Source organism: Cajanus cajan, chromosome 8, assembly GCF_000230855.2.
Source record: "Cajanus cajan strain Asha chromosome 8, NIPB_CcT2T_4, whole genome shotgun sequence".
NCBI lineage: Eukaryota > Viridiplantae > Streptophyta > Magnoliopsida > Fabales > Fabaceae > Cajanus > Cajanus cajan.
In genome coordinates, this window is record NC_138524.1 from 14,363,336 (window position 1) to 14,388,677 (window position 25,342).

The window sequence follows — 25,342 nt, forward strand, 5'->3', positions numbered from 1 at the left end:
GACACTAGGCCTAATGAATTGTTTTCCTTGTAATTCCTCTATTTGTTTCTTAAGCTCAACTAACTCTGTAGGGGACATCCTATAGGGTGCTATAGATATAGGTGGGGTACCTGGTACTAAGTCTATGCTAAACTCAATCTCTCTCTCAGGTGGTAAACTAGACACATCCTTAGGAAATACTTCTGGAAATTCTCTCACTAAGGGAATCTCATCTAGCTTACTATCAGTCTCAAGTGTTAAAGAAGCTAAGATCATGTACACTTTTTCATTGTCTTTTAAACAAGTTTTAATGTCAGCAGCACTAAGAAATTCCGTACTCTTACATTCACCAAAGGAAATAGATTTCTCAAAGCAGTTTAAAAGGACATGGTGAGAAGATAACCAATCCATACCAAGAATTACATCTAATTGACTAAGAGGCAAACAAATTAAGTCAACTAGAAACTGCTTATCAGAAACTGTCAAAGGACATTTCAAACACACTAAGGATGTAGTCACAGGACCATTAGTAGGGGTTTCCACAACTAAATCAAAATCTAACAAAGACACAGGCAAATTCAATTTTTGGACACAAGAGACAGAAATAAAGGAATGAGTTGCACCAGAATCAAATAGTACAACAAAAGGAGTCTCAGCTATGAAACAAGTACCTTGTATCAAATTTTCTGACCGAGAAGCTTCAGCACCACTAAGAGCAAATACTCTCCCCACAGTCTTTGGACGCTCAGTTTGCGAACCCGATCCCATAACACGTGTTCTTTGTGATTCAGGACATTGGGTACTGATGTGACCTTTACCATTGCAGTTGAAGCAGGTAACTTCCCTGTCACGACACTCAGACTGATTATGACCAACAAGTCCACACTTCCAGCATCTTACTGAAGGAGTGGACACAGACCCTCCAACACTTCCAGTAGCACTAACAATGGATCCTCTAGTAAGCAACTTACTTTTATTAGCAGCAGCTTTACTCCCTTGAAATCTATTAGAAGCGAAGTAAGGCTTACTCCTTCCCGAAGTACTAGAACTCACAGCACGGATAGGACCTCCAACTCCTTTATAAAAAGCAGCACGAGCACGGTTGTCATGATCATAAATGCTGCACTTATTGACCAGAGTGGGAAAGTGATATATCTCCTGATAGTTAATTGCAGTTTTCACTTCAGGACGCAGACCATTTACAAATTTTATGCATTTAGCTCTTTCACCACCCTCACCATGGTAGTGTGTGCAATAACGAACCAAAGCATCAAATTTGGCAGCATACACAGCCACTGTGTCGTTCCCTTGATTCAGCTCAAGGAATTCCATTTCTTTCCGACTTCTCACATCATCCGGGAAATACTTCTCAAGAAAGACCTTCTTGAAGTTGTCCCAATTCAAGTGCACCCCTCCATCAATCATCCTCCGAAGTGCTCCTTCCCACCAAAAATGAGCATCAGCAATCAACATGAATGTGGCCAACTTCACCTTCTGAGCGATGGGACAATCCATAACATTGAAAATTTTTTCTATTTCTGTTAGCCAATTCATAGCAGCATCTGGGTCATATCCTCCTTTAAAGGTAGGTGGGTGATTTCGTTGAAATTGCTCCAACCAGTTAGGAGCGACCTCAGTCCTATTGTTATTATTCATAGCTTGTGCTAATGCTTGAAGAGCATCGGCAATCGCACGATCATTTCTACCAGCCATAGTCTAAGAAAATAATACAATCAATAAACATAATCAATCATCATACTATCATACCAACAAGTTTTACAATCAATTCAGTCCATCATTCATGTACCAAATAAACATAGTAAACCAAATAAGCATAGTAAACTCATAACTCACGGTCGATTAGATCGACCTGCTCTGATACCACTAAATGTGACACCCTCTACCCCGTTATTAATATACAACAAATGTAACAATAAAATATTTCTTATCTTCTTTTTGGGTAAATAAAATCTTTCATAGTTGACAAATATTTCAAATATAACAAGGTAGAAGATTCACATTCGTAACTCATAAATCATAACTCCAGTGTAAAAATTATAAAAGAAAAGAAGTTAAGATTTTCAATACAATTTAGTGTAACACAAGAAATCATATATATACAAATAATAATAAAGGAAATATAAATTAACTCCAGTAAAGGTGGCAGTGCCTCCTGGTTAGGAATTAATTTATACTCCCAAATCATATAATAAAAAATATAACAAAAATGTACATCTTGGTCTTTTATCAAGAACGTTCAAATTACAATTCTTAACATATATTTTCCTTGAATTATATATGTTATCTACGTTATTTCTTCGTTAGAAATTACAAAAGAAGAGAAACTAAAGTTATAAAAACAATAACATATTAAACTAAAATAACTATGCCCCGATGTCACATCCTATCAGAGCATGCCCAATTGAAGCCTTTAAGCCTCATCACCAACATCCTCATGATGCTGATCACCTGCAACATAATTTAAACATATACAAAAACAACAAGGGAGTGAGAAACATCTCACTCAGTTACAGGTGCAGAAATAAAGGCTAGATAGCACTCACACACACAACAAATATAAGTCACTTATAAATAATACACATACATCATCAATATCACATATATATTCATTTATCATGCAATGATGTCATGATCTTGACTTATAAATGCATGCATGTGGCGCCATAAGGAAGTTTCACATATCATCACTGGTGACCCTAAGGCACACCTGGTTACATCACTGGTGACCCAAAGGTACACCTGGTTACATCACTGGTGACCCTAAGGTACACCTGGTTACAAGTTACATCACTGGTGACCCTAAGATACACCTTGTTAGCATGTTACATCACTGGTATGCGGCCTCAGCGGCACACCTGTAATAATATATGCATATGATGCATGTCATACCATCATAATCTCATTGACTCAATATTTAACTTTTTACATGATTTCATTTAGTACATCATGTCCTCATTTGTCATAGTCTCATAATCATAGTTTGTCTCAATAGTCAATTCTTAGGTCTCATGTCATTTGTCCATATTTCACATGGTCATGTCATCAATACTCCTCTTAAGGTCCGCATAGGTATTCACAGAGATCCAGAGAGCATTCTTATTCATATTAAAACTCATTTATTATTAACATTAATTTCATATTCATTTATTACTTTCAACAAAGAACAAGGTAGAGTAAATAGAAAATCAGACAGAACAACGGCACTTTCAACAAAAAGCAAAGTAGAGTAAATAGAAATTTAGACAGAATAACGACAAAGGATTGGGGCCAATCCGACAAACAACTATCCAACAATTATCCCTACACCCGTGAGCGAGGTTCTCACTCCCCCCCTTACCTGGATAAGCGGAGCTGAACTTAGGCAGAGCCTCCTCCTCTGGATTCCCTCTTCCTTTCTCTCTCTCTTTCTTTCTCTTTCTTTCTCTCTCTCTCTCTCTCTCTCTTCTCTTTCTCTCTCTAAAATTTCACTTTCTTCCTCTGTATAAAAAAATTTCACCCCCCTGCCCCTATTTATAGGCAATCTGACACACCCGGAACGGCCCGTACTGATTTCGGAACGGCCCGTTCCGGATCCTTCAAATCTGGGCAAAATTTGTAACTGGAACGGCCCGTTCCAAAATCGAAACGGCCCGTTCCCAAAAAACCAGAACGGCCCGTTCTGAAATCAGAACGGCCCGTTCTCAATCTCAGAAGAACGGCCCGTTCTCCTTCCGGAACGGCCCGTTCTCCATACCGGAACGGCCCGTTCCAAGGCCGTTCTGGGACTACAAAAACCTCACATTTTCAACATTTGGAACGGCCCGTTCCACTTTTGGAACGGCCCGTTCCAGAACCCAAAATACCCCTATAACTTTATTAAAATTACGAAAATGCCATTAAAATAATAATAAAAATTTGGGTGTTACAGTTGCGGGAACAGTAAGTTTACAAAAATGTGTAAAAAATTTATATATAAAAAAAATCAATTGTTACCTCATAAAAGCCAACTTATCAACCTTATTTATTGGGAATAAAAGCATGAATTTTATCAAATAAATAGGAGAGATCAAGTTATCTTATAATATTTTCATACATATATTAATCAGACTAAACAGATATGTGTTTTCTCATATTTGTTATAAGATTATAAATTTTATTTGGTTTATAAATGTAATTTAAAAAAAAAAAGAGTTTAGTTAAAAAGAGTTATAGAAACAATTTTTAACTCAATTCCAAATTACTTTATATTCATTTTTAAAACCAATAAAAAATAATTTATGAAATTTGTTTTAATTTTAGAAAAACACATTATATTTTAAAGACCATCATTTCTATTATTATTGATATGTTGTTACTTCCATTACTAATTAATATTATCATCACTACTATTGACATTATAGTTACTATTGATGTTATAGTTATCATCAACTTCAATATTATTATTATTATCATTGTCATTATATTTATTATTATAATTATTTCTAACTATATCATTATCATTGTTAATATAAAGATCTTTTAACTAATTTTAATATTATATTTAAAATGAGGTTATTTTAAAACTTAAAAATAAAAAAATAAAATAAAAAACTAAATATTTTTTAAAACTAAAATTTGCTTGTATCGATATTTTTTAAACTTACGACTAGATATCTATCACTCCAAACTTACCCTTAAACTTTTTAAGTGAAAACCTACTTTTCATTTTAGATTAAATCTCTAGCAACGTATTCTTTTGAGCTTATTGATAGTAGATGACAATCAACCTTTATTAAATATGCATATTGGTTCCAATTGCATTCTTCTAAAATCTGGTTGGCTTGAGCCTATTTAACCTTTTGAATTAAATCGAGCCAATTTATTTGAAAGCCTGAAATTTACTATCCTAGATCAATCTTTTATGGGTTGCGTTTCAAATTAGTCAAACCATTGACCTTTTTTCTTAATTTGAACTTCTAACTTTTTTAATTTCAATCTAATATTAGATTTTACAGAGTAAAAAAAAAAAATATATATATATATATATATATATATATATATATATATATATATATATATATATATATATATATATATATATATATATAACTTGTCACTAATACATCAAATGCCTAAATTCAAGAATGACAAATGTCCAAATCATTGATCTATTTTCAAAACTTATTAAACTCAAACCTAAAGTCCACCTAGCCAACCTTGCCTCATTGTGAAGTAGCTCGTTTCAAGTTAGTTAAATTAAATCGATTTCAAAACTTTTTAAACTTGACTCCTACTAATTAGTAGGCTAAATTAACCACCCCTCTATCACTTTGATAGCCTTGGTAGATGAGTGAGATATTGGTGTAAAATAAAGTCACTATCAAAGAATAATTAATTAAGCAATTAAGGAACATACAAATGACAAAATCCATGTATTTAATATTGACTTAACTTTTGAAATAAATATTTAGTGTTACATTCACTAGTGATGGGCTCTTGCTAACCTAAACCTAATCACATTCACGTATAAATAGTGCTTGTAGTAACCCTCCTAACTACTCTAACCCCTTGACCATTCTACAAGCCATCTCAACCTTATATAATCCTTCTCACTTTTTATAACACCTTGATCATGATCATGGGGAATACAAGTGCATCCCAAGTGTGTATTCTTGCACTAATCATGTTCTCTACATTCTTCTTCATGACTTTGCAGGCTCGAAGTCTCCATGGTCATCATCACAAAAAAGTTGTTGAAATCCAAAGCCTTCTCCATGACCTACATGTACATGTTCGAGTTGGTAGTAGTCTTCCACTTGCACCTGCTGATAGACTCGCACCAGGAGGTCCAGATCCTCAGCATAATGGAAGAGCACCACCACGCAACTAGTAGCTTTTGTTTCGAGATTGTTATCGTTACATGTATGCATGCATGCACATGTTGTTCAAGAAAATTTATTATATGGTTTGAACTATTATAATTTTAACTAATTTTCACATGACACATAGTTGATAAGCATCATTAATTGCTTGTCATAAATTGAAAATTTTAACTATGTGTCTTGTGATTAGTTAGGATTATATATAAATACGTGATAGTTCAAGACTAGTTAATAATTTACCTTTGTTTGGTTTATCTACATATAGTTTAAAGCTACAATGGTGTGACCGTTAGCTTATCCTTGGGCTTGGCTTAGTTGTAAACTTCGTAGTGTTTTCAAATAGAATAATGCTATTTCTACTCACATTTCAACAATATTTTTTCACAGCATCTGTTTTTTTTCTTTTCATACCATCCTATTATATTACTTTTCTCATTTCTTCCCTTTCTATATATCTTTTTCTTTGTTGTAAAAATTATTGTGAGATTGTTGTGGAAATAGCATTACTACTCTTTCAAATAAAACCCTACATGCATGCTTGAAATACCCGTATATATACATGTTTTGGAGCATATGTGAGTGGATAGTATATTAATTGTTTCTGTTATTTTGTCTAAGGTACCACTCCTGTTTGTCTTTAAATTTTATCTATGTTTCTTTTGTTTTTTATTATGTAATATTATCATCAAGAAGGTATTATAGAAGACCATTGAAAAGGAATTAAGTTTTTCTCGTAATATTTCTTTATATATATAATTATGAGGTATATATCTTTCTTCCCGTCGAGTTGACACAATCAAAGTAAGATGGTAAATCATGATTTCATACTCGACCTAATTAGAAGTAAGATGATAAGTCGTAATTTTATACTCAAGTCAAGAATTATATATAAAATATAAGTGTCAAATTAAACTAATGATGATGATTTTTCAAATTATAATTTAAATTTAATCCTATAACATAATGTGTAGTTTTCCTTACTTACATAGCATAATTACTTTTTGTTACAAATATCAACACTATGCCAAAAACTTAAATTATATAAAAGTACATAAATAAATTTGATATTTTTAATAATTTTTAAAAGAAAAAACTTATATATAATTTCTTAGATGCTATTGTATTATTTTGTAGTTAAAATTAAAGTTTCATCTTAATAATTTATATTGATCTTTAATGCAAATTTTTATTGCACAAATTATAGTGATAAAACTCTAATTTTGATTAAAAAATAGTTTAATAGTATGCACAACTAATATTAAAGTTTTTACATTATCAAAAAATTAAAAAATCACTAATATAATATGATTAGGGATGATATTATAGTAAGTATTAATCTCCCTCCACTCGCCCTATTTAATGTGGGTATTCATATATATATATATATATATATATATATATATATATATATATATTTATTTATTTATTTTTATATCTATGAATTAATATTTGTTAAAATGTAAAGTTTTAAATAAAAATGTAAGAAATAAAATAAAACTAAAAATATTTTTTTAAAACATATATGTATATTAAAAACAATTTTATTACATATATTTAAACCTAAAATAAATAATTAAGACATATATATTTCTAGAAAAAAATAAATCAAATTATGTTATATATAAATACTAAAAGCATTTTTAATATTTTTAAAGTATGGGTACTCACAAATACAAATACCTTATTATCCATCTCTGCTTGACTATCCCATTAATAAGTAGGTATCTATTTAATTATTCATTTATAATTTGTAATAGGTTTTTTTTTGCAGATATATGCATGTATAGTTTTTTTTTCATCCCAAAATATGTCTTTTAAGATAATTACATTAAAAATTAAAAAAATTCATAAAAAAGACCCATAAAACATTGTGAGACCTAATTTAATGTAACTTCAAAATTTAATATTAGAAATATAAAATTAAATATTTTTATCATGACAATACAAAAGAGTTAACGTAAAAAATAAATAAATAAATAACGATAAGTACTAAAAGAATTAAAAAAATTTGTAAGTATCACCACAAAAAATGTTACATATGATAACACACAAAAAGTATCAATATATATATATATATATATATATATATATATATATATATATTATATGTAGGAATAAATTCATTTGATATGTAATTATACACAATTTTAGTATTAATTTTGAATGAGAGTCATTAACATATATTGTGTCTCACTATACTCTATATTTATACTTTGTAACAATACATCAACATATTATATATATATATATATATATATATATATATATATAATTAGTGTAGATAAAAGTAATTTTTAGTGAAAAATATTGTATCATTATAAAATGTGTATGTTACTATATGATAATTTTTTAGTGTATTTAAAGACTAAAAAAATCTATTTTAAATTATAAAAACTAAAAAAGATTAAAAAAAATTATTTTGAAATTATAAAAATTTAAAAATAAAATAAGTGCAACTATAAAAACTAAAAAAATATTTTTAACTTTTTTAGTTTTTCTTCTTATAATTGAAAGCAAAAGTATTTCTATGATTTTTTTTTTCTATGAACAAATAAGAAAAGTTTATTTAATAAGGATTCAAGAGGTTTCCATTCCACACATATGAATCATCTAAACTTTCAATTAGTCCATATACTTCATTCAACTAGTGGAAAAAAGGCTTTTAAAATCGATTAGTTTGGACTTTTAAAATCGGTTATGGAACCGATCTTAAAAGAGCCGATTTTGAAAAGGTAGACTTTTAAGATCGGTTATCAACCGATTTTAAAAGTATACTTTTAAGATCGGTTGATTTATAACCGATCTTAAAAGTCTTGACTTTTAAAATCGGTTATAAATCAACCGATCTTAAAAGTCTACTTTTAAAATCTGTTGTTATATAACCGATCTTAAAAGTCTACTTTTAAAATCTGTTGTTATATAACCGATCTTAAAAGTCAAGACTTTTAAAATCGGTTATGTAACAACCGATTTTAAAAGTCTATTGAAATAAAAAAAAAACAATTTAATATGAATCTTATAGATTAATGCTTAGAGGTGATAGAATAGTACGTTATCAAGCAAAAATGATCACAGAACTTCAAACTTGCAATCATCATTAATTTCATATTTCTGCCACATTAATATCCTGTTGTTTCGGTGTACCTCTCTTTGACGCAAAGCAGCTTCTTTCCTGCAAATATATCACACAAAACTCATAAGATTAAACTAAAAAAAGAAAGTATCTGTACCAGCCACCATACAGGAGAATTTAATGCTAGTTTACCTGCTCAGCAGTTTAGCTTCCAGGGATACACCTTCTCCAAGAGAAGCAACCTGCCAAAGTCAAAATAAACAAGAATACAGATATTGGAAAACTCGGCATACTGAATGACAACTAAATAGTTACGTATAGTTAAGAAGATCTTACTGCAGCATATAGATCCAAACTACATTTGTTAGGTTTCAAAGTTTAGTTAATATCTAGGAAAAATTACCTGTTTCTCAAGTTCCCTAGCTCTGGCCTCAACTTCTTGGCGTTTTTCCTCTGCTTGTCTTAGCTGGAATATAATCAGGCATTATGTTCAACATCACATAACATGAGCAAAAAGCAAACTTAAAGCGTGAATGAACATACCTTTTCTAATATATTCTCATTCTCTTCTTGTAGCATATCAAGCTGCAATATCAGTATGAATCAGCTTCAACAGTTTCCAAAATTGTTTAGAAAAAATATGTTCACATCTTCAGATGTTAGCAATTCAAACAACAACGAATGGATTTCACCATGACTTTCATTTTCCCAAGCACATTAAGCAGCCAAGACTAATTAATTTATTTGACATAAGAAGATAATTTATTTGAGAACGAAAGTGATTTGAATATAAAAGGTTAAAGGATAAAATATACTCAATAAAGGCAAAACAACAGGGAAAAACAGAGACAAAGAAAAGGAACTACAGAGAAAATAAAACTAGTTTAGTCAACGAGCATTTTTTTTATGATTATAGTTAATGAACATTTAAGAAAACAAAAAAAGAAAAACCCAACATCTACTAAATAATTTGCAGCAACAGGAATCAAAATATTATAATCTCTACCAAATTAAAAAGTAAGATTGCTCAAAAATCAGACAGCCTGGCAAAATCAACATTTGACTAAATTCATGCAACAATCTAATATAATAAAGGTTAAAATATTTTTTGTCCCTATAGTTTCACTCACTTCACCTTTTATTCCCTATAGTTTAAATTAGACATTTTTAATCTTTATACTTATCTTTTTCAATCATTTTTAACCCTATAGTTTAAGAACCTAATTTAGAGTAATTCTAATAAAATAAATTTGAGATCAAATACAAAAAGTTAAATTAATATCTTTATCACGTCAACAAAAAAGACATTACAAAAAACAAATAATGATAGGGATTAAAAGAATTAAAAACTGCAAGTATAGAAAAAGAGTACCTTGTAATTTGTTCAAGAATATAAAAAAAATGGAAATAATTTAACAAAAAATTGATCGCATGCATGTTTGGTTTGGAATATAAAGTTAGTTCCTGAGGTTTACTAAGTTCTTGAGGTTTACTAAGTTAATCCTATGTTGTCTAGTATGCTCACTCTTCAAACACAACGTTCTCACCACTACATTGAGAAGAAATTAGAGTATGTACGTAATATAACTCATACAAGATACATATTTTACAGTTTAGACCCTTAATTAGGTGGTTTTGATAGAACATTAAACATGTAAAAACATTAAAAAAAAAAGTGTTAATATAGTCCAAACCTTCTGGTAGCTGAAAACCCACATCTATTTGTTGTGGAATTACTATATAATTATTTAAACTAAAAGCCAATTCCTGAAATTATACAGAAAACGTCCTTTTCATACAACAAAAAAGATATAAAATCTATATTTCTTTCTAAATAAAATTTAAATGAAAGACATCAAACATTATACACATATAGAGAAGCCAAACACAGTATATAATTTAATCTCTCAATATCAGACTAATAGTCAGAAGTAAACCAGAGCCTACATTGATTTGTTTGTCTATAATATAATGCACTTCTTAAATTCAAAACCATCACTTCTATAACATAGAAAATAATTACCAGAGTTCTTGTGAACAGCCACAAAAATATTATGTTCAAGATGCCGGTCAAAGCAGAAAACATTGTTGCAAATCCTACTCGTGTGAATAGAAATGTACTTGGGAAAGGTAGAGCCACTCTGTCCCTGACTGATCTCAATTTGTTGAAGCGAGCCAACTGACGTAACAATGGAAAACCTACACCACAAAGAGTACCAACATCTCAAACTAACATCCATCTCCCTTGACAAGTAGTTCTCAACAATAAACATTGTTTTGGACCGTGAAATCAGTGACAAACTAATCACATTCTCCATTCCTTGTACAGTATATCAGAACGCAGAAAAAGGAAAGAAACTTACAGGTAAGACTCGCGTGTATCCAAATCAATATCTGAAAATAGGGCAACGATCAAAGAAGAGACTTTCAAATGCTTCTTCGAAAATTCTGCGACAACTTCGCCAGTGAACTTGATAAAATAGAGTTTGTCAGAGTCATCAGCAACTCCAAGCACGTCCTCATCTTCAGACCAAGCTCCTACACTAAACGTACCAAAGCTGGAACCTAACGAACCAATTGCTCATCGCAATCAAATAGCGTTTCCACTTTCCAACACAAGACAAAATTTCAGAGAGTAAATAAATCTCACTGGTGAAAATGGCGCATGGATTCTGATAGTCATCCTCTTTACTCAGAATCGTTATCCGATTTCCTGCGGCAACTGCGACGTGTTTGGCCGTGCCGGAAACAAACAGCGCCAGCAATCTTTTGAGCCTCTTCGGTTGGTTATATTCGGTCCATTTCTCCTTGAGCTGGCTCACGCCTTCACAGTGCAATACACACGAACATCAATTGGATCCAAACAAGCGTTGATCGGGATTCGACGAAAGCATAACCGAACTCGTTCGGTGAGTGGAAGAGAAGAGCTAGACGTACCTCGAGAAGAAAGCAGAGACAACAAGGTACCCTTGGCGCTCTCGTTCACCTGAAATCGAACAATGGTTAACGAAAGTGAGGGAACAAGAGCGCGAATCGGAAGAGAAAAGAGAAGAGAGTGTGACCTGTTGTTGGTTCTGGTGTTGAGGAGAGTAATTGGAAGCGTGATGTCGCGTCTCGTAGAGCGGCACTGAATCTCGTTGAAGTTCTTCAGTACCTGGGTCGGGGAGTGGTGGGTCACGGCGCCCTCCACCTCCGCCTTCGACTCCTCCAAGGCCACACCCACGGCCAGGGAGGGGGAGGGGCGCTTCTTCGGGGGAAATGGCTCACGCTGGTCACCAAACAAATGAAACTTGATGGTGCTTAAGCTTATACAACAATGGCGATTCCAGGGCGCGCATAGTTTCTTTGTTCCATGTAATGCATATGGGTAAACGAAAAGCCTGAACCCTAAGCACGAACAAACGAACGAAGCAGAGAGTGGAGGCCAAAATTGTAGAAACGGAAAAGGACATTTAAGATCGGTTATCTAAGAACCGATTTTGTATGTTACATACGAAATCGGTTCCCATATAACCAATCTTAAAAGTAATAAAAAAAACATGATTTAAAATCAGTTAAATTATGACTGATTTTAAAAATAATTTTAAAAATCGGTTATATTTGAACCGATCTTAAAAGTTGTGCCAAACATACCTTTTAAGATCGGTCATATAATAACCGATTTTAAAAGTACTTTTAAAATCGATTAAATTTTAACCGATTTTAAAAATGTTCATATTATTTACAAAATTGCCACCGCATCACTTTTAAGATCAGTTATAAGGTAACTGATCTTAAAGCTCCGATTTTAAATCTCATTTTTGCACTAGTTACATGTTACCTATCTTAGCTTTAGTTTCTCATGCATACATGTCAATTAAATTAGTCATATGACTCACACAAACATTCACTTATAGGCTTTTTAGGCACAATATATAATGGATTGTCCACTCTTAATTATAAAAGGAATGCCAGAATCCTTTCGTTCTATTAAACAATTAAGACTACCTTTTAGATTTAATCATTTTTAATAGTGTTAAATTTTATCTTAATATCAATTGACGTGAAATGAAATTACCTAATAGATATATACGTTGCCCTTAGAGAATTGGAACAAATAATTTTGAGACTTTCCTACACCCCTTTTACATATGTTTATTAGACCAGATGATACCTATCATAATAAACAAATTACGAAGATAGACTATAAATTTTAATATCATGTTAGAGTCTATTTTAATACTAATTGATATTAAATAAAATTATTTAACAGATATATAAATTTCATAAAAAAAAATTAAAAAAGAAAATGAGATAGTTGATGCGAGACCTTTCAAAAAACACATGTTGAATATAAGACTCCTCATTTTTGAAATTGATACGATTCTTGTGGATCCAAAATAAAAAGAAAAAAAAGACCATAATGATGCAAACCAAATAAATCACCATGTAATCATGAAACCCATCTCTGTACCGAAGAAAACGATATCCTTAACATTCATAGACATTGCCACTTAGATCCCAATCCATCTACAACAATAATTAACATCAAATCAAGTAAGAGAATTTGCATGTAAGTACTAATTAAGTGAGTAGCAGTCAAGTGTTTATTCTATTAATTTGTTTTCAGACAATTTTAGAATGGTGTACCTAATTTTGGTTAATGTGCTGATCATATGTTTCTCGGTCCAATGTGACAAATTTGAGTTGTTCAATGTAACATAACAATATTATCTTTGGTTTAAATATATTGCGGTTGTTTTAACGTAATGATTAAATGTAACATATAACCATACAGCAAATATAAATATATATATATATATATATATATATATATATATATATATATATATATATATATATATATATATATATAACATAATAAAGTTCATGTACGAGTTTAATTATGTGTTATGGTTCAACATAATATTTTCGGGTTCTGACTAATTTAATTGATCTATTGGTATGCGGAGTTTCATATGAATAAATGGATATGTTACATCCATTTTTTGGTTTGATGATAATGCTTATGATTTTTGTCTTTAAAAAAATACTTCCTCCAATTCTAATTATTATGTAAGCACAAAAAAAAACTATGTTAACTAAAAAGTTAGTTAATTATACTATTTCATTTAAAAATAACCTAAGTGTTGGTTAAGCACAAATTATACAATTATTATAAGAGGGTAATATAAAACATTTCAAAAGTATTACCATTCACCTAATGGGCTCCATTACAGTCCTCTATAATCTATTCATACTTTGCTCCCATATTAAGTATAATCATAACAGTTTATACTGCGTAGAAACAAGTAAGATAAGATAGATTTCAAAAGAATCTAGCAAGTATAAGAATAAAAACATCTATACTACTTGTCTGCATGTAGATCTTCAAACCAACAACACAATGTTCACATCATAAAACAATCTTTAAAACAATAATCAATTTGAAAGCTACACATTAAGCATTCAAACCCCCACCAAGTAAATATCATACAATAAGAGAATCAACCAATATATATGAACACATCAATCAACAACACAACATATATGTACAACTAATGTGTTGTTATATATTCACCTACGAAGATCTTCGAATACACCTAAGCAGTCTAAATGACTTGACCTTACCAAATCAACCTAATTGTCTTTATGCCCAATGTGCTCGCTATATTGATAGTAAAAATGGGTTACCAATCACTACCTTCAATTTCTCAACTGTCACCACTTACACTAGGGAAGTTCGATTCTACCGTTAAGACTAGTATAGCTAGGTATAGGCATACCACACGACCTTGACATACATTACCAAATCGTTTATAGAATTAGTCCATTGACTATCCTTAAGGAACCACACAACCATTCTAGTAATTAGTTAAGGGTGGTAGCCCTCAACTTCATACTTTACTTCACATTAGCTAAAGTCATAGAAGAGACCTAACAAAATCCACTCCAAAAGTTTCACACCTACTCAACGAAGATTTTCAACAATTGGCCTCTCAAAGTGCCAAAACAAGATTCTTTATACTTTCAAACAACATCCTCTCTTCTAATAAGTTAATCAACATACTTTAATGCAAACAACATTCTAAATATCAACGCCTCAACATATATTATCTATATACATTATCCAAAGTCAATGCATATAGAGATCAAATCACACCAATCATAATTAGCATAACAATGCTTAACAATTCTTCTAAGATCAGCATACTAATGTTTAACAACTTATTCAATAATAACATATCAATGCTTATTTAACACTCCAACCATGTAATTTATAGCATATCAATTATACATAGCACATTGATGTTCATCACTATTTCAACTACATAAGTATAGCACGCCAATGTTTATTATCATCACCCTACATACAACATGTAATAGATTAAACAATGTTATTCATGTTCACCATTCAACTCACCAATTGAAAATTAGTCATCACTATACATTATCCTAGATTAATGGATAAAAAACAAACAACATTTAAACTACCTTCATCATACATCATGTGAGCAATCAACTCAAACAAAGAAGAAAATATTTGGTTAAGGTTTCACGCTTAGCGTGAAAAGTCACCTCGAGCACCATGTTCTTCTAGAGGTATCCTCCAATCTCTACACTAAGCATGAGACTCACGTTTAGGGTCACAAACCCAAAAAGTTCTACGTACATGAAGAATAAGCACAGTAACTATGAACACCATCACATCTCCAAAATCCTCTCATCCAACCAATAGTTCATGCATGCAATTTAATATTTATCACTTATTAGCAACATATAATTCAAATTTTGAAGAAAATCAAACATGCAACAATAACACACAAATTAGATCGTCAAATCTTCATTTTTTCCACAAGAATGCCAAGAACACAAGTTCTTCAAAATTCAACACCCACTTCCAATTAAGCATACTAGCAAGCATTAAACTAGAATCAAGGTACATGCAATATCAAATTCTACTAACAATCAAATTTTAGCTTTCCCTACCTTGATCCCAAGTCACAAAGTTGAAGAAATGAAGAAGAGGAAAAAAATAACTCTAAGCTTCGAGGAAGCTCTGCCCCTAAATCCTAAACCTAAAAAAAATAGTCTATAATAAATAATGACACCTAAGTTTTAAATTTATAAAATAAATTTGATTTTTATAGTTAATGTTGACCTGACTTATTCCTATACCCATTTGTGAACAATCTTACTACCCCTTATTCTAATCACATGATTGACTCAAACATTATCTTGAAAAAGTAATGTCATTTATTTTATAAGTAGAAAATATAAGAATAGAAATTAAACCTAAATCCTCGTATATCTATTATAACTTTATTATTAGTCTGGTTCTAGTGATTAAAATAATAGCAATTTTGAAAAATAATAATATATTTTAATTTTTTTATGTAAAGCCATAATTTTTTTTCCTTGCACATGCACTTGTTAATAATTTTAAAAATTAAAATAAAAAATATGATTAAATAATATTAAGAGAGTATATACACTATTAATAAAATCTTGACACAAGCGTTTCACACACATATATATATATATATATATATATATATATATATATATATATATATATATATATATATATATATATATATATAAAGATTTCATATAACAAGTAGGGATGAAAATAAGTTAGGTTAAACCAAACTTTGAATATATAGGTTGAGTTTGTTCTATAAAACTAAATTTAAAGTCAAAGTCTGATCTATTATCTATCATAAACTTTCTTTATAGGTGTGACCTGACCCTTTTAATGCATGACTTGACCTATTAGCCTATTTAAATTATTAATGTTAATTAGGCCAATAAACTTAGTTTTTAAAAATTAACAAGATTATTTTAAAAATATAGTTTACTCAATATTATTAAAATTTAAACTTAAAAAAATATAGAAGAAAAATTGAATCATTTTCTATTGAAGAAATAATTCATGTGTAATCATGTATGTTGATATACACTCATGTACAAGTCATAAGCTTATAATTATATAATAAAAAAATAATTATAAAAAAATATTTTAAATATTGATAATTTATTTTTGTTTTATAACTTTATTTATTTATATTTTTAATAATATATACATATAAATTTTTTTTATTATATTATATAAATAAATATGTCAATCTATCAGGTCTAACAGATTTTTCTATAAGTTTAAGTATGACCTTTTTACATAAATAAGTTATTTTGAAAGCCTAAATTTTATCTTTTTATTAATTCAACATGTTAGATTAAATCAAACTTTAATGAGGTCAAATCATATATCTCTCTTTAAAACATAATTTATTCCCATTCTTAATAACAAGAATATATATAATATATATATATATATATATATATATATATATATATATATATATATATATATGTGTGTGTGTGTGTTAAAAGAAAAAAAATAAGGTGTAAAAATTCAAATTATATTTCAAATTACACATGTGCATAAACTAATTGAATATATAATTTTAAAAAACCTATAAAAATAAGTTAAAGACAACTCATGAAACGATCTTAACTTAATTTTAACTCTTTTATAAATTCTTATATTAGAATATATATTTAAACAAAACGTTAAATCAATTTATGAAAAACGTAAATCCTGTCTTTCTTAATATTTTTTTCCCACATTTAATCACTTAACCTCATTTTAAGAATTGATTTTTTAAATTTTTCTAAAAGACTAATAATGTTAACAAAACCCTAGTTAAAACGGAAATTTGTTTTAGGTTAACTATTTATATTGTGAAACTGAACACCAGAATTCAATTTTCCAGACGGGCTTCTGAGGACCCATAACCATAACACCACAAAGCCCACAAAAGGCCCAAAAGAAATGGCTAATACAGTCCAACCGCGACGAGGGCGCGTGTGAAAACCTTCCCAGTACCATTCCGCACCAGCAAGGCAGAAAGCCACGAAACCGGAGAGTAGCCAACACGCGCCACTCCCCTGCGTGAGATAACTTTTCAAATTCCCGCAAACGAAACTCCCCGCCACTAAAGTCCCTCACCCTCCAACATGCGCGTGGGGCTCACTCGCCACGCCACATCGCTTACAATTGGTGCGTTGGGTTCACGCTCGAAAAGCGCGAGTGGGTCCACGTCGCGAATTTTCGGTAATATAATGCTTCCCGGGCACGGCTCTTTGTTGCACCCCAAACGCGTAGCTTGGTCCACGCTTCCCCACGAACTCACCGTTGCCGTACACCTGTGACGATTCGATAAAACGACCAGCGTTTCGAGAAAGAGAGAGAAAGACCCAAAGTTCTAGAGAGAGAAAGGGAGAGAGAGTGTGTGCGAGCGTGTGAGTGGGTTCGCGCGCGCGAGATCTGATCGGGAACAAGGTAATCCAGCTTTCGAAACCCTACTCTGAATCTGTCTCTCGTGATTTTACGCTTCTGGTTATTCGTTTCGGAGAAGGTTCTGAGCGAGCCCTAGGAATTCTGGCGGTGGAAGGAAGCCCTAGGAGTTCTAGGGTTTTGTCTTGCCTTTGTTTTGTTTTTGTTTGTGTTTTTCCCCCTTTTTTGCGTGATTCTTTGATTTGTTGGTGTGTAAAACCCTAGGATTTCGGGGATTTGGGATTGGTGTTAGGATTAGGGTTTTGGATGTATGGCTTCGGGGCCTGTGGTTGGAGGAGATGACGCGGCTAAAGAGAAACAGAGATTTTCGGAGAGGAAGGTTTACACGAGGAGAGTGTTCAGAGGCCGTAAGAAAGACCCTAATGCTGCGGACGATTCTGCTTCCGCCCCTGAAAGTAGTAAAATTGACAACGCTGCCGCCACTTCCACCGTCACGAATGAGAACAGTAACAACAACAGCGCGGTGCAGAACAGCACCGCCGGGGAGGCCAAAAGCAATAGTGATAACGTTTCCACTCAGCCTCAGGCTCTGCAACAGGCTGTGCCAGAGGATGGGAATTTGGCTCAGCCACTAGTGGGTTCTAAATTAGAGGATGGGAATTCGGCTCAGCCTCAAGTGGGTTCTAGATTAGAGGATGGGAATTTGGCTCAGCTGCAATTGGAGAATCAGAATATGGTTCAGGTGCAAGTGGATTCAGAATTGGAGGATGGGAATACGACTCTGCCTCAAGTGGAGGATCAGAATATGGCACAGAAGCAAGTAAGTCCAGTATTGGAGGATGGGAATACTTCTCAGCCACAGTTGGATGATCAAAATATGGCACAGACGCAAGGGAGTTTAAGATTGGAGGATGGGAATACAGTTCAGCCCCAGGTGAGTTCAGGGGCAGAGGATGGGGATACGACACAACCAAATGTGAGTTTAAGGACTGGAGATGAGAATATGGCTCAGCCACAAGTGAGTTCTAGAACTGGGGATGAGAACATGGCTCAGCCACAAGTGAGTTTAAGAACTGGGGACGAGAATGTGGCTCAACCACAAGTGAGTTCAAGATCAGAAGATGGGAATATGTCTCAGCTGCAAGTGAGTTCAAAATCAGATGATGGGAATATGTCTCAGATGCAAGTGAGTTCAAGATCAGAGGACGGGAATATGGCTCAGCTGCAAGTTAGTTCAAGATCAGAGGATGGGAATATGGCTCAGCTGCAAGTTAGTTCAAGATCAGAGGATGTGAATATGGCTCAGCCACAAGTCAGTTCACAATTGGTAAATAGAAAATCCCCTCAGCCAGAAGTGAATTCAAGATTGGAGGATGGGAATTCACCTCAGCAGCAAGTGAATTCAAGATTGGAGGATGGGGTTTTACCTCAGTCACAGATGAATTCAATGTTGGATGGGGATACGGTTCAGCCTCATGTAGTGTTGGTTTCTGATGATTCATGCATCCGGCAGCAGGATGAACCTTCTAGCCTCCATGTTCAGCAGGAGGATGATGGACCTTCAAGCCCCAGCCCTCATATGGAGGCAGTTCCTAGCACCCGACATCTAACATTGGTGAATGGGGATGTTGAGCGACGACAGAGGGATCGAATCAAGATAAACTTGGCCTCAAAATCAAAGCAGGAGATGCGGGAGCTTCGGTGGAAGCTTGAAAATGAGCTTGATGTTGTGAGAAGTTTGGTTAATAGGATTGAAGTGAAGCAAAGGCAAGTTGGTGGATATGGCAACTCAAATGTGCTAGTGGGTGGTGGGATTGATAATGTGGGTGGAGCAAAGCGTGCTCACTCAGAGGTGGCTTCTGCTGGTGTTCCACGACAACTTGCCAGGCCTTTGCACCAGTTAAGTTTGTCAATGTTGGAGAATAGTCAAGGAATCGGTGAAACTGTTGAGAAGGAGAAGAGAACACCTAAAGCAAACCAATTTTATCGTAACTCAGAGTTCTTGCTTGCAAAAGATAAATTTCCACCAGTGGAGAGTAACAAGAAGTCAAAATTGAATTGGAAGAAGCAAGGTGGGGGAGAAATGGGACTTGGTTTTGGGATGGGATCTAAGCTTTTCAAAAGCTGTAGTTCACTGCTTGAAAAGTTGATGAAACACAAGCATGGTTGGGTGTTTAATGCTCCTGTTGATGTTGAGGGTCTTGGTTTGCATGATTATTTTACTATCATTACTCATCCAATGGACTTGGGAACTGTGAAGTCAAGGCTGAATAAGAATTGGTACAAATCACCAAAGGAATTTGCTGAGGATGTGAGACTCACTTTTCGTAATGCCATGACATATAATCCAAAGGGACAAGATGTTCATGTAATGGCAGAGCAGTTATCAGAGATGTTTGAGAACAGATGGGTTATAATTGAGTCAGAGTACAATCGGGAGACAAGATATGGCTTTGATTATGGGGCAGCTCCCCATGCACCTTCGCCATTGTCAAGAAGGGTTTCTGCTTTTACACCACCACCTCTTGATATGAGAAGGATTTTGGATAGATCAGAATCATTGATAAGGACTCAAAAACCCATGAGCATTACTCCATCAAGTAGAACCCCAGCTCCAAAAAAGCCAAAGGCAAAAGATACTCATAAAAGAGACATGACGTTTGATGAAAAGCAAAAACTAAGCACTAATCTTCAGAGTTTACCTTCAGAAAAGCTTGATGCTATTGTACAAATCATCAAGAAGAGAAATTCAGCACTTAATCAACATGATGATGAAATTGAAGTGGACATTGATAGTGTGGATGCTGAGACTCTCTGGGAGCTTGATAGATTTGTGACCAACTATAAGAAAAGTTTGAGCAAAAATAAGAGGAAGGCTGAACTTGCTCGAGCTAGAGCGGAAGCTTTGCAGCAGAATGCCATTCAGAAGGTAAAGAATATAATTTTTACTTCTAATTGCCAATTCTTACTTTGGTGAGCAATTATTGCTAAATGCTTTCTTTTGCATTCTGCAGAGCCAGGCACCAGCTATGGTGGAGATTCCAAAAGAAACACAAACAGGTAAACTTCTAAGAATCTGGGTTGGTGTTTTGGGATTATTTATCTCAATTATTTTTTTAATTGAAATATTCATCTGCCTGAATGTGTACAGAAGAAAGAAATGTTCCCCAATCGTTTCCTGTGCAAGGGGGTAATCAAACAGATAATGGGAGTAGGTCAAGCAGTTCAAGCAGCTCCAGCAGTGATTCTGGATCTTCTTCGAGTGGTACTTTGATTAACGACTTAGCATTTATTTTACGTGTTATCTGGTCATATTCATGCTTTTGCTGATTGTTGAAGTCAAATGTTCTGTGTTTCTCATTTGTATGCGGTGTTGCAGATTCTGATAGTGACAGTTCCTCAGCATCTGGGTCTGATGCAGGGTCGCAAGGGACCTGAATATGCCGTGTCAGGTGATGTTACAGCCTCTGATGTTTTATCTTGTGTCATGCTCTGTGACCGGTTATTTTTTAGTATGTAGCTTTCAAGCTGATTTTATAACTGAAGAATACTTTTCTTGCTCATGAATGATAGTCTGGTTGAGCACATTGTGTATGTGTGTTGCATATGATCCACTCATATTATGAAATTGAATACCTGTCTAAATCTATACACCTATTCTAATAATAAAGGGGATTGGACTTATTCGTGTAGACATTCTTTTGTCCAATTTTTACCCCCATAACTACTCCTTTTATAAATCACAATTTGTTATTCTTTTTTATGAAAATCTCATTGCACAAACCAGTCATACCTTTCAATTAACCACCCACTACAATCTAAAAAAAAAAGAATTTTTCCCTTGTATAAAAGTGAGTGGTGTTTCTGTTGGTGTTCATAATCAGTTTAGTATTTTTGTTAGGACAAGGTTTAATGCTACTTTTTTTAGTGACTCTCTTATCATTTACTCTTTTTCATCCTCACTTGTTGCTTAATTGTTGTCAACTAGTGGGGTGTTAACCCCTTTGAAGACATACTCCTTTTAAGGTCTGATAAAAGAAAGGGTTTAGACAATTGTACAAAGTCATAAACTTTATTGACCATATTTTGTATTAGCCTCGCAGCAAGATGGCTTTTTATTTCTGTGTTTTCTTACCCATTAAATGTTTTTATTAGATACCTAGACTTTTCTTTGATATCTAATATCATTAGCTTATGTCATCTTCTCATGGTTGTGGGTGGTATTTTCTTCTTTAAAGGTATTTTAAATTTGTTAAACCAACTGTATTGTATGCTAATTATTGTTGTAATTTTGGTCTGGTAATCTATTTCTGTGGCTTTTCTGAAATATCCTGGTGGGCTGATGAGGGGAAAATATTCTGGTTGACTGTGCCTTGGCTTTTAGGAATCATAGGGACTGGAGGGTGTTTCTTTGACTGTTAGATTATATCAGTAGCATTTATCATGATTCATGATCTGATTCCTTCACTATATTTTGTTTCTGCTAATTTTTCTTCCTTGCCTTTTCTTTTGTAGCTTTTGTTTGGTGTTTATTTGTTTGTGTGCATTTGTTTATTCATGTTCTTTTGGATGTGATGGAGTGGCGCTTTCTTCTATATTGTCACATGGGGTTTTCTGATTTAGTTTGTTCTGATCTAACCACTTTTGTTGACTTAAGAGTTAATAATTGCTAGAGCAGAACTGTTTTGTAGGTACTATAAAAGATAGACGAGTTATTCCTGTTTCTTTTATGTATTTGGCAATTTTATTATGCAGTTTTTGTTTTCTTTAATAGTTAGCCAATGCATGTGTGTATCTAGTGTTTCTACTATAAAGTGTTGTGTGGAAGATTGCATTGTTGTCAATATACCTTGAGACTAATAATATCTGTTTTAAATATATTGCATTCAGTCTTGAATATAAGCAAAAAGAAAATGTTGGAAAGCTGCTTTAATTATGGTCACACCTAGCCTGCCTAAGTCATGGCCTCTTTGGGAACTGCTTGAATTGTAGCATCAAGGGTGGTGGTTTAGTTCCACATTGGCTAGAGATGTGGCTTTAAGTATAGATTATAAAATTTGGATAATCTTCACTTTACAAATCGGTTTTATAAGATTGAATTAGATTTTAAGATCAGATCCTAAGATAGTATTAGAGACATAGAGCCTATCCTCCGTTGCCCCTTGCATTTGTCACACTCTTGGCTAGGAGTCCTTGTGTGAGGGGGGTGTTGGAAAATCGATAATTGTGGTCCATGCCTTAGTTGTGGCTTACTTTGAGGGTTGTTTGGATTGCAACTTTAAGGGGGCTGCTTCCTACATTGACTAGAAATATGACTTTAAGTAAAGCTTGTAAGACTTAGGTAATCTTTATTTTATAAGTCAGGTTTTGTAAGATTAAGTTTAATTCAAACTCGAATTTTAGGGATAAATACCTATTATGCTAGTTCCAAATATAAGCAAAGGTTGACTAATTTCACCGTATGAAATGAAACCATTCATAAGTACCTTTCATTTAATTGAAGGTTGTATTTCCAATGAGCTTGTTTTATTTTCGATATCAAGTCCCAATGAATGACAATTTAGGGAACTTTTTTTTATTAATTTCAATTGGATTAGTAAAATTAAATAAAGTAAATTATATTGGCACCTCTTGAGGTTTTGGAAGATTGCAAATACACTCCCTGTTTTTTCCTATCCTTATATTAACTCTCCTTAAATGTTTGGAAAACATGACACCAATGTTTCTTAGACTTTATTGATCTTAATTGTTTGAAGAACATTGCACCGTGTCGCTCTATAAAGGATGATGTTGTAAACATTGAAAAATAGGAGACTGCAATCTCACGAATTTTGGCGAGGCATTAGTATAATTTAAATTAAATATTCTCAACTTTCTTAATTATTGTGAATTTGTTTTTTCTGTCCTCTTATATTTGAGATCAGAGAGAGTATTGAAAGTAAATTTTGTTGGAATAGTAAATATTGGTGATTTGATAAGTTTTTTGTTCGATTTCTTAGCTTGTATGAAAAGCCTTTGGTCCCTGGGACTACTTACAGAGGAACTAATGTGGAAAGGGTATTCTCTAATTTGCAGTGTGTTGCTGTTTATTTTTCACATGATTTGTTTTTAATTTTCTGTACTGCACTCCCCTCATTAGCAGCTTTGTCATTTGTCAAAATTGTAGGGATTAGACTGTACGAATTTATATAGGTGACTTTGAAAAATGCTCTTTCTTGTTCTCTTTTAGTGTACTGTCTATATTTCATTATATAGTGTTGATCTACTGCTAACTATATCATTATTTGTTTTCATTTGACGTTGCAGATCTCAGATATTTAGAGTAGATAGTGTCGTGACGCTTGCCTAGTTTGGATTTTTTGAAGCTTCCGGATTATGGATTTTAATTTTGACAGCTGAATTATAGAGGAAGCATTCTGAAGGCCACCGGTGAGGTTACTGATGCAGCGTGGGATATTTTTTCCCCATTTGTTGGAAGTGGCCTTGTTGAAACACTAGACACGATTTCTTGTATAATATTTGGTAGAATGTGATGATAGTTAGGTAGCTAGTTTTCCGTAGCATGTGTACATTGCTAACTACTGCTGCGCATTGAGTTCCATTGATAACATGTTCTTTAGTTTTGTGCTAGCAGGATCTTGGTGCCATACGAAGATAATATGTAATTCCTTGTTTAAAATCTCATTCCATGTATTTTACAATTGTGAAAATGCAAGGGAGAATCTAATCTTCACTTATCTTTGTATCTAATGACTACCTCAGGTGGTTTCAAGTGATGAGACCCTTCTTGACTTTCAAACTAGTTTTAATTGGCTAAGAAATCTCTTGAATATGTTTTAATGATGTTCGATAGTGATTTGTTTTACGGGTAAATATAGTATTGACAAATGAACTACGGCAACAATTTGTCGGATCCACTTGGCAAATTTTGCAATTCCATTATCAATTTCGATATTATTGAAAAATATAATGTTATAGTATTATATAAATAGATGGTAAATAGTTATTACATTTTGCTGAGTTTTACTGAGCTGTAAATAAAAGAGAGAGTAATTTGGTATTATTAAGGGTGACAGAACATTAGGTGCATTTTAAGTATCCATTATGTAAAGTAAGGATTAATTTTTATTCATTGTTGGAGACCGAGAA

At 32.8% G+C, this 25,342-nt stretch overlaps 1 protein-coding gene and 1 long non-coding RNA gene across 2 annotated transcripts; one reads left to right on the forward strand and one right to left on the reverse strand.

Annotated features, from left to right (window-relative positions):
* Nucleotides 1-8,894: 8,894 nt before the first annotated feature.
* On the reverse strand, nt 8,895-10,200 carry LOC109790605 (uncharacterized). The gene is made up of 4 exons (XR_002238952.3): nt 9,457-10,200; nt 9,317-9,379; nt 9,106-9,155; nt 8,895-9,012 (listed from the first exon to the last, which is right to left on the reverse strand). It is a non-coding gene; the product is annotated as an uncharacterized LOC109790605 (long non-coding RNA).
* Nucleotides 10,201-18,041: 7,841 nt separating this feature from the next.
* Nucleotides 18,042-24,930, forward strand: LOC109799304 (uncharacterized). The gene is made up of 5 exons (XM_020359848.3): nt 18,042-21,122; nt 21,208-21,253; nt 21,345-21,458; nt 21,573-21,645; nt 24,500-24,930. The coding sequence occupies exons 1-4, from the start codon at nt 18,504-18,506 to the stop codon at nt 21,629-21,631; spliced, it is 2,838 nt and encodes a 945-aa protein (XP_020215437.2). The 5' UTR covers nt 18,042-18,503; the 3' UTR covers nt 21,632-21,645; nt 24,500-24,930.
* The last annotated feature ends 412 nt before the right edge of the window (nt 24,931-25,342 follow it).

What these genes read in the sequence shown, in the direction of transcription:
- LOC109799304 (XM_020359848.3), top strand. Translation starts at nt 18,504, where the DNA reads ATGGCTTCGGGGCCTGTGGTTGGAGGAGATGACGCGGCTAAAGAGAAA. An exon ending in AGCAGAATGCCATTCAGAAG is followed by an intron (nt 21,123 to 21,207) that starts GTAAAGAATATA and finishes TGCATTCTGCAG; the next exon opens with AGCCAGGCACCAGCTATGGT. An exon ending in TCCAAAAGAAACACAAACAG is followed by an intron (nt 21,254 to 21,344) that starts GTAAACTTCTAA and finishes GAATGTGTACAG; the next exon opens with AAGAAAGAAATGTTCCCCAA.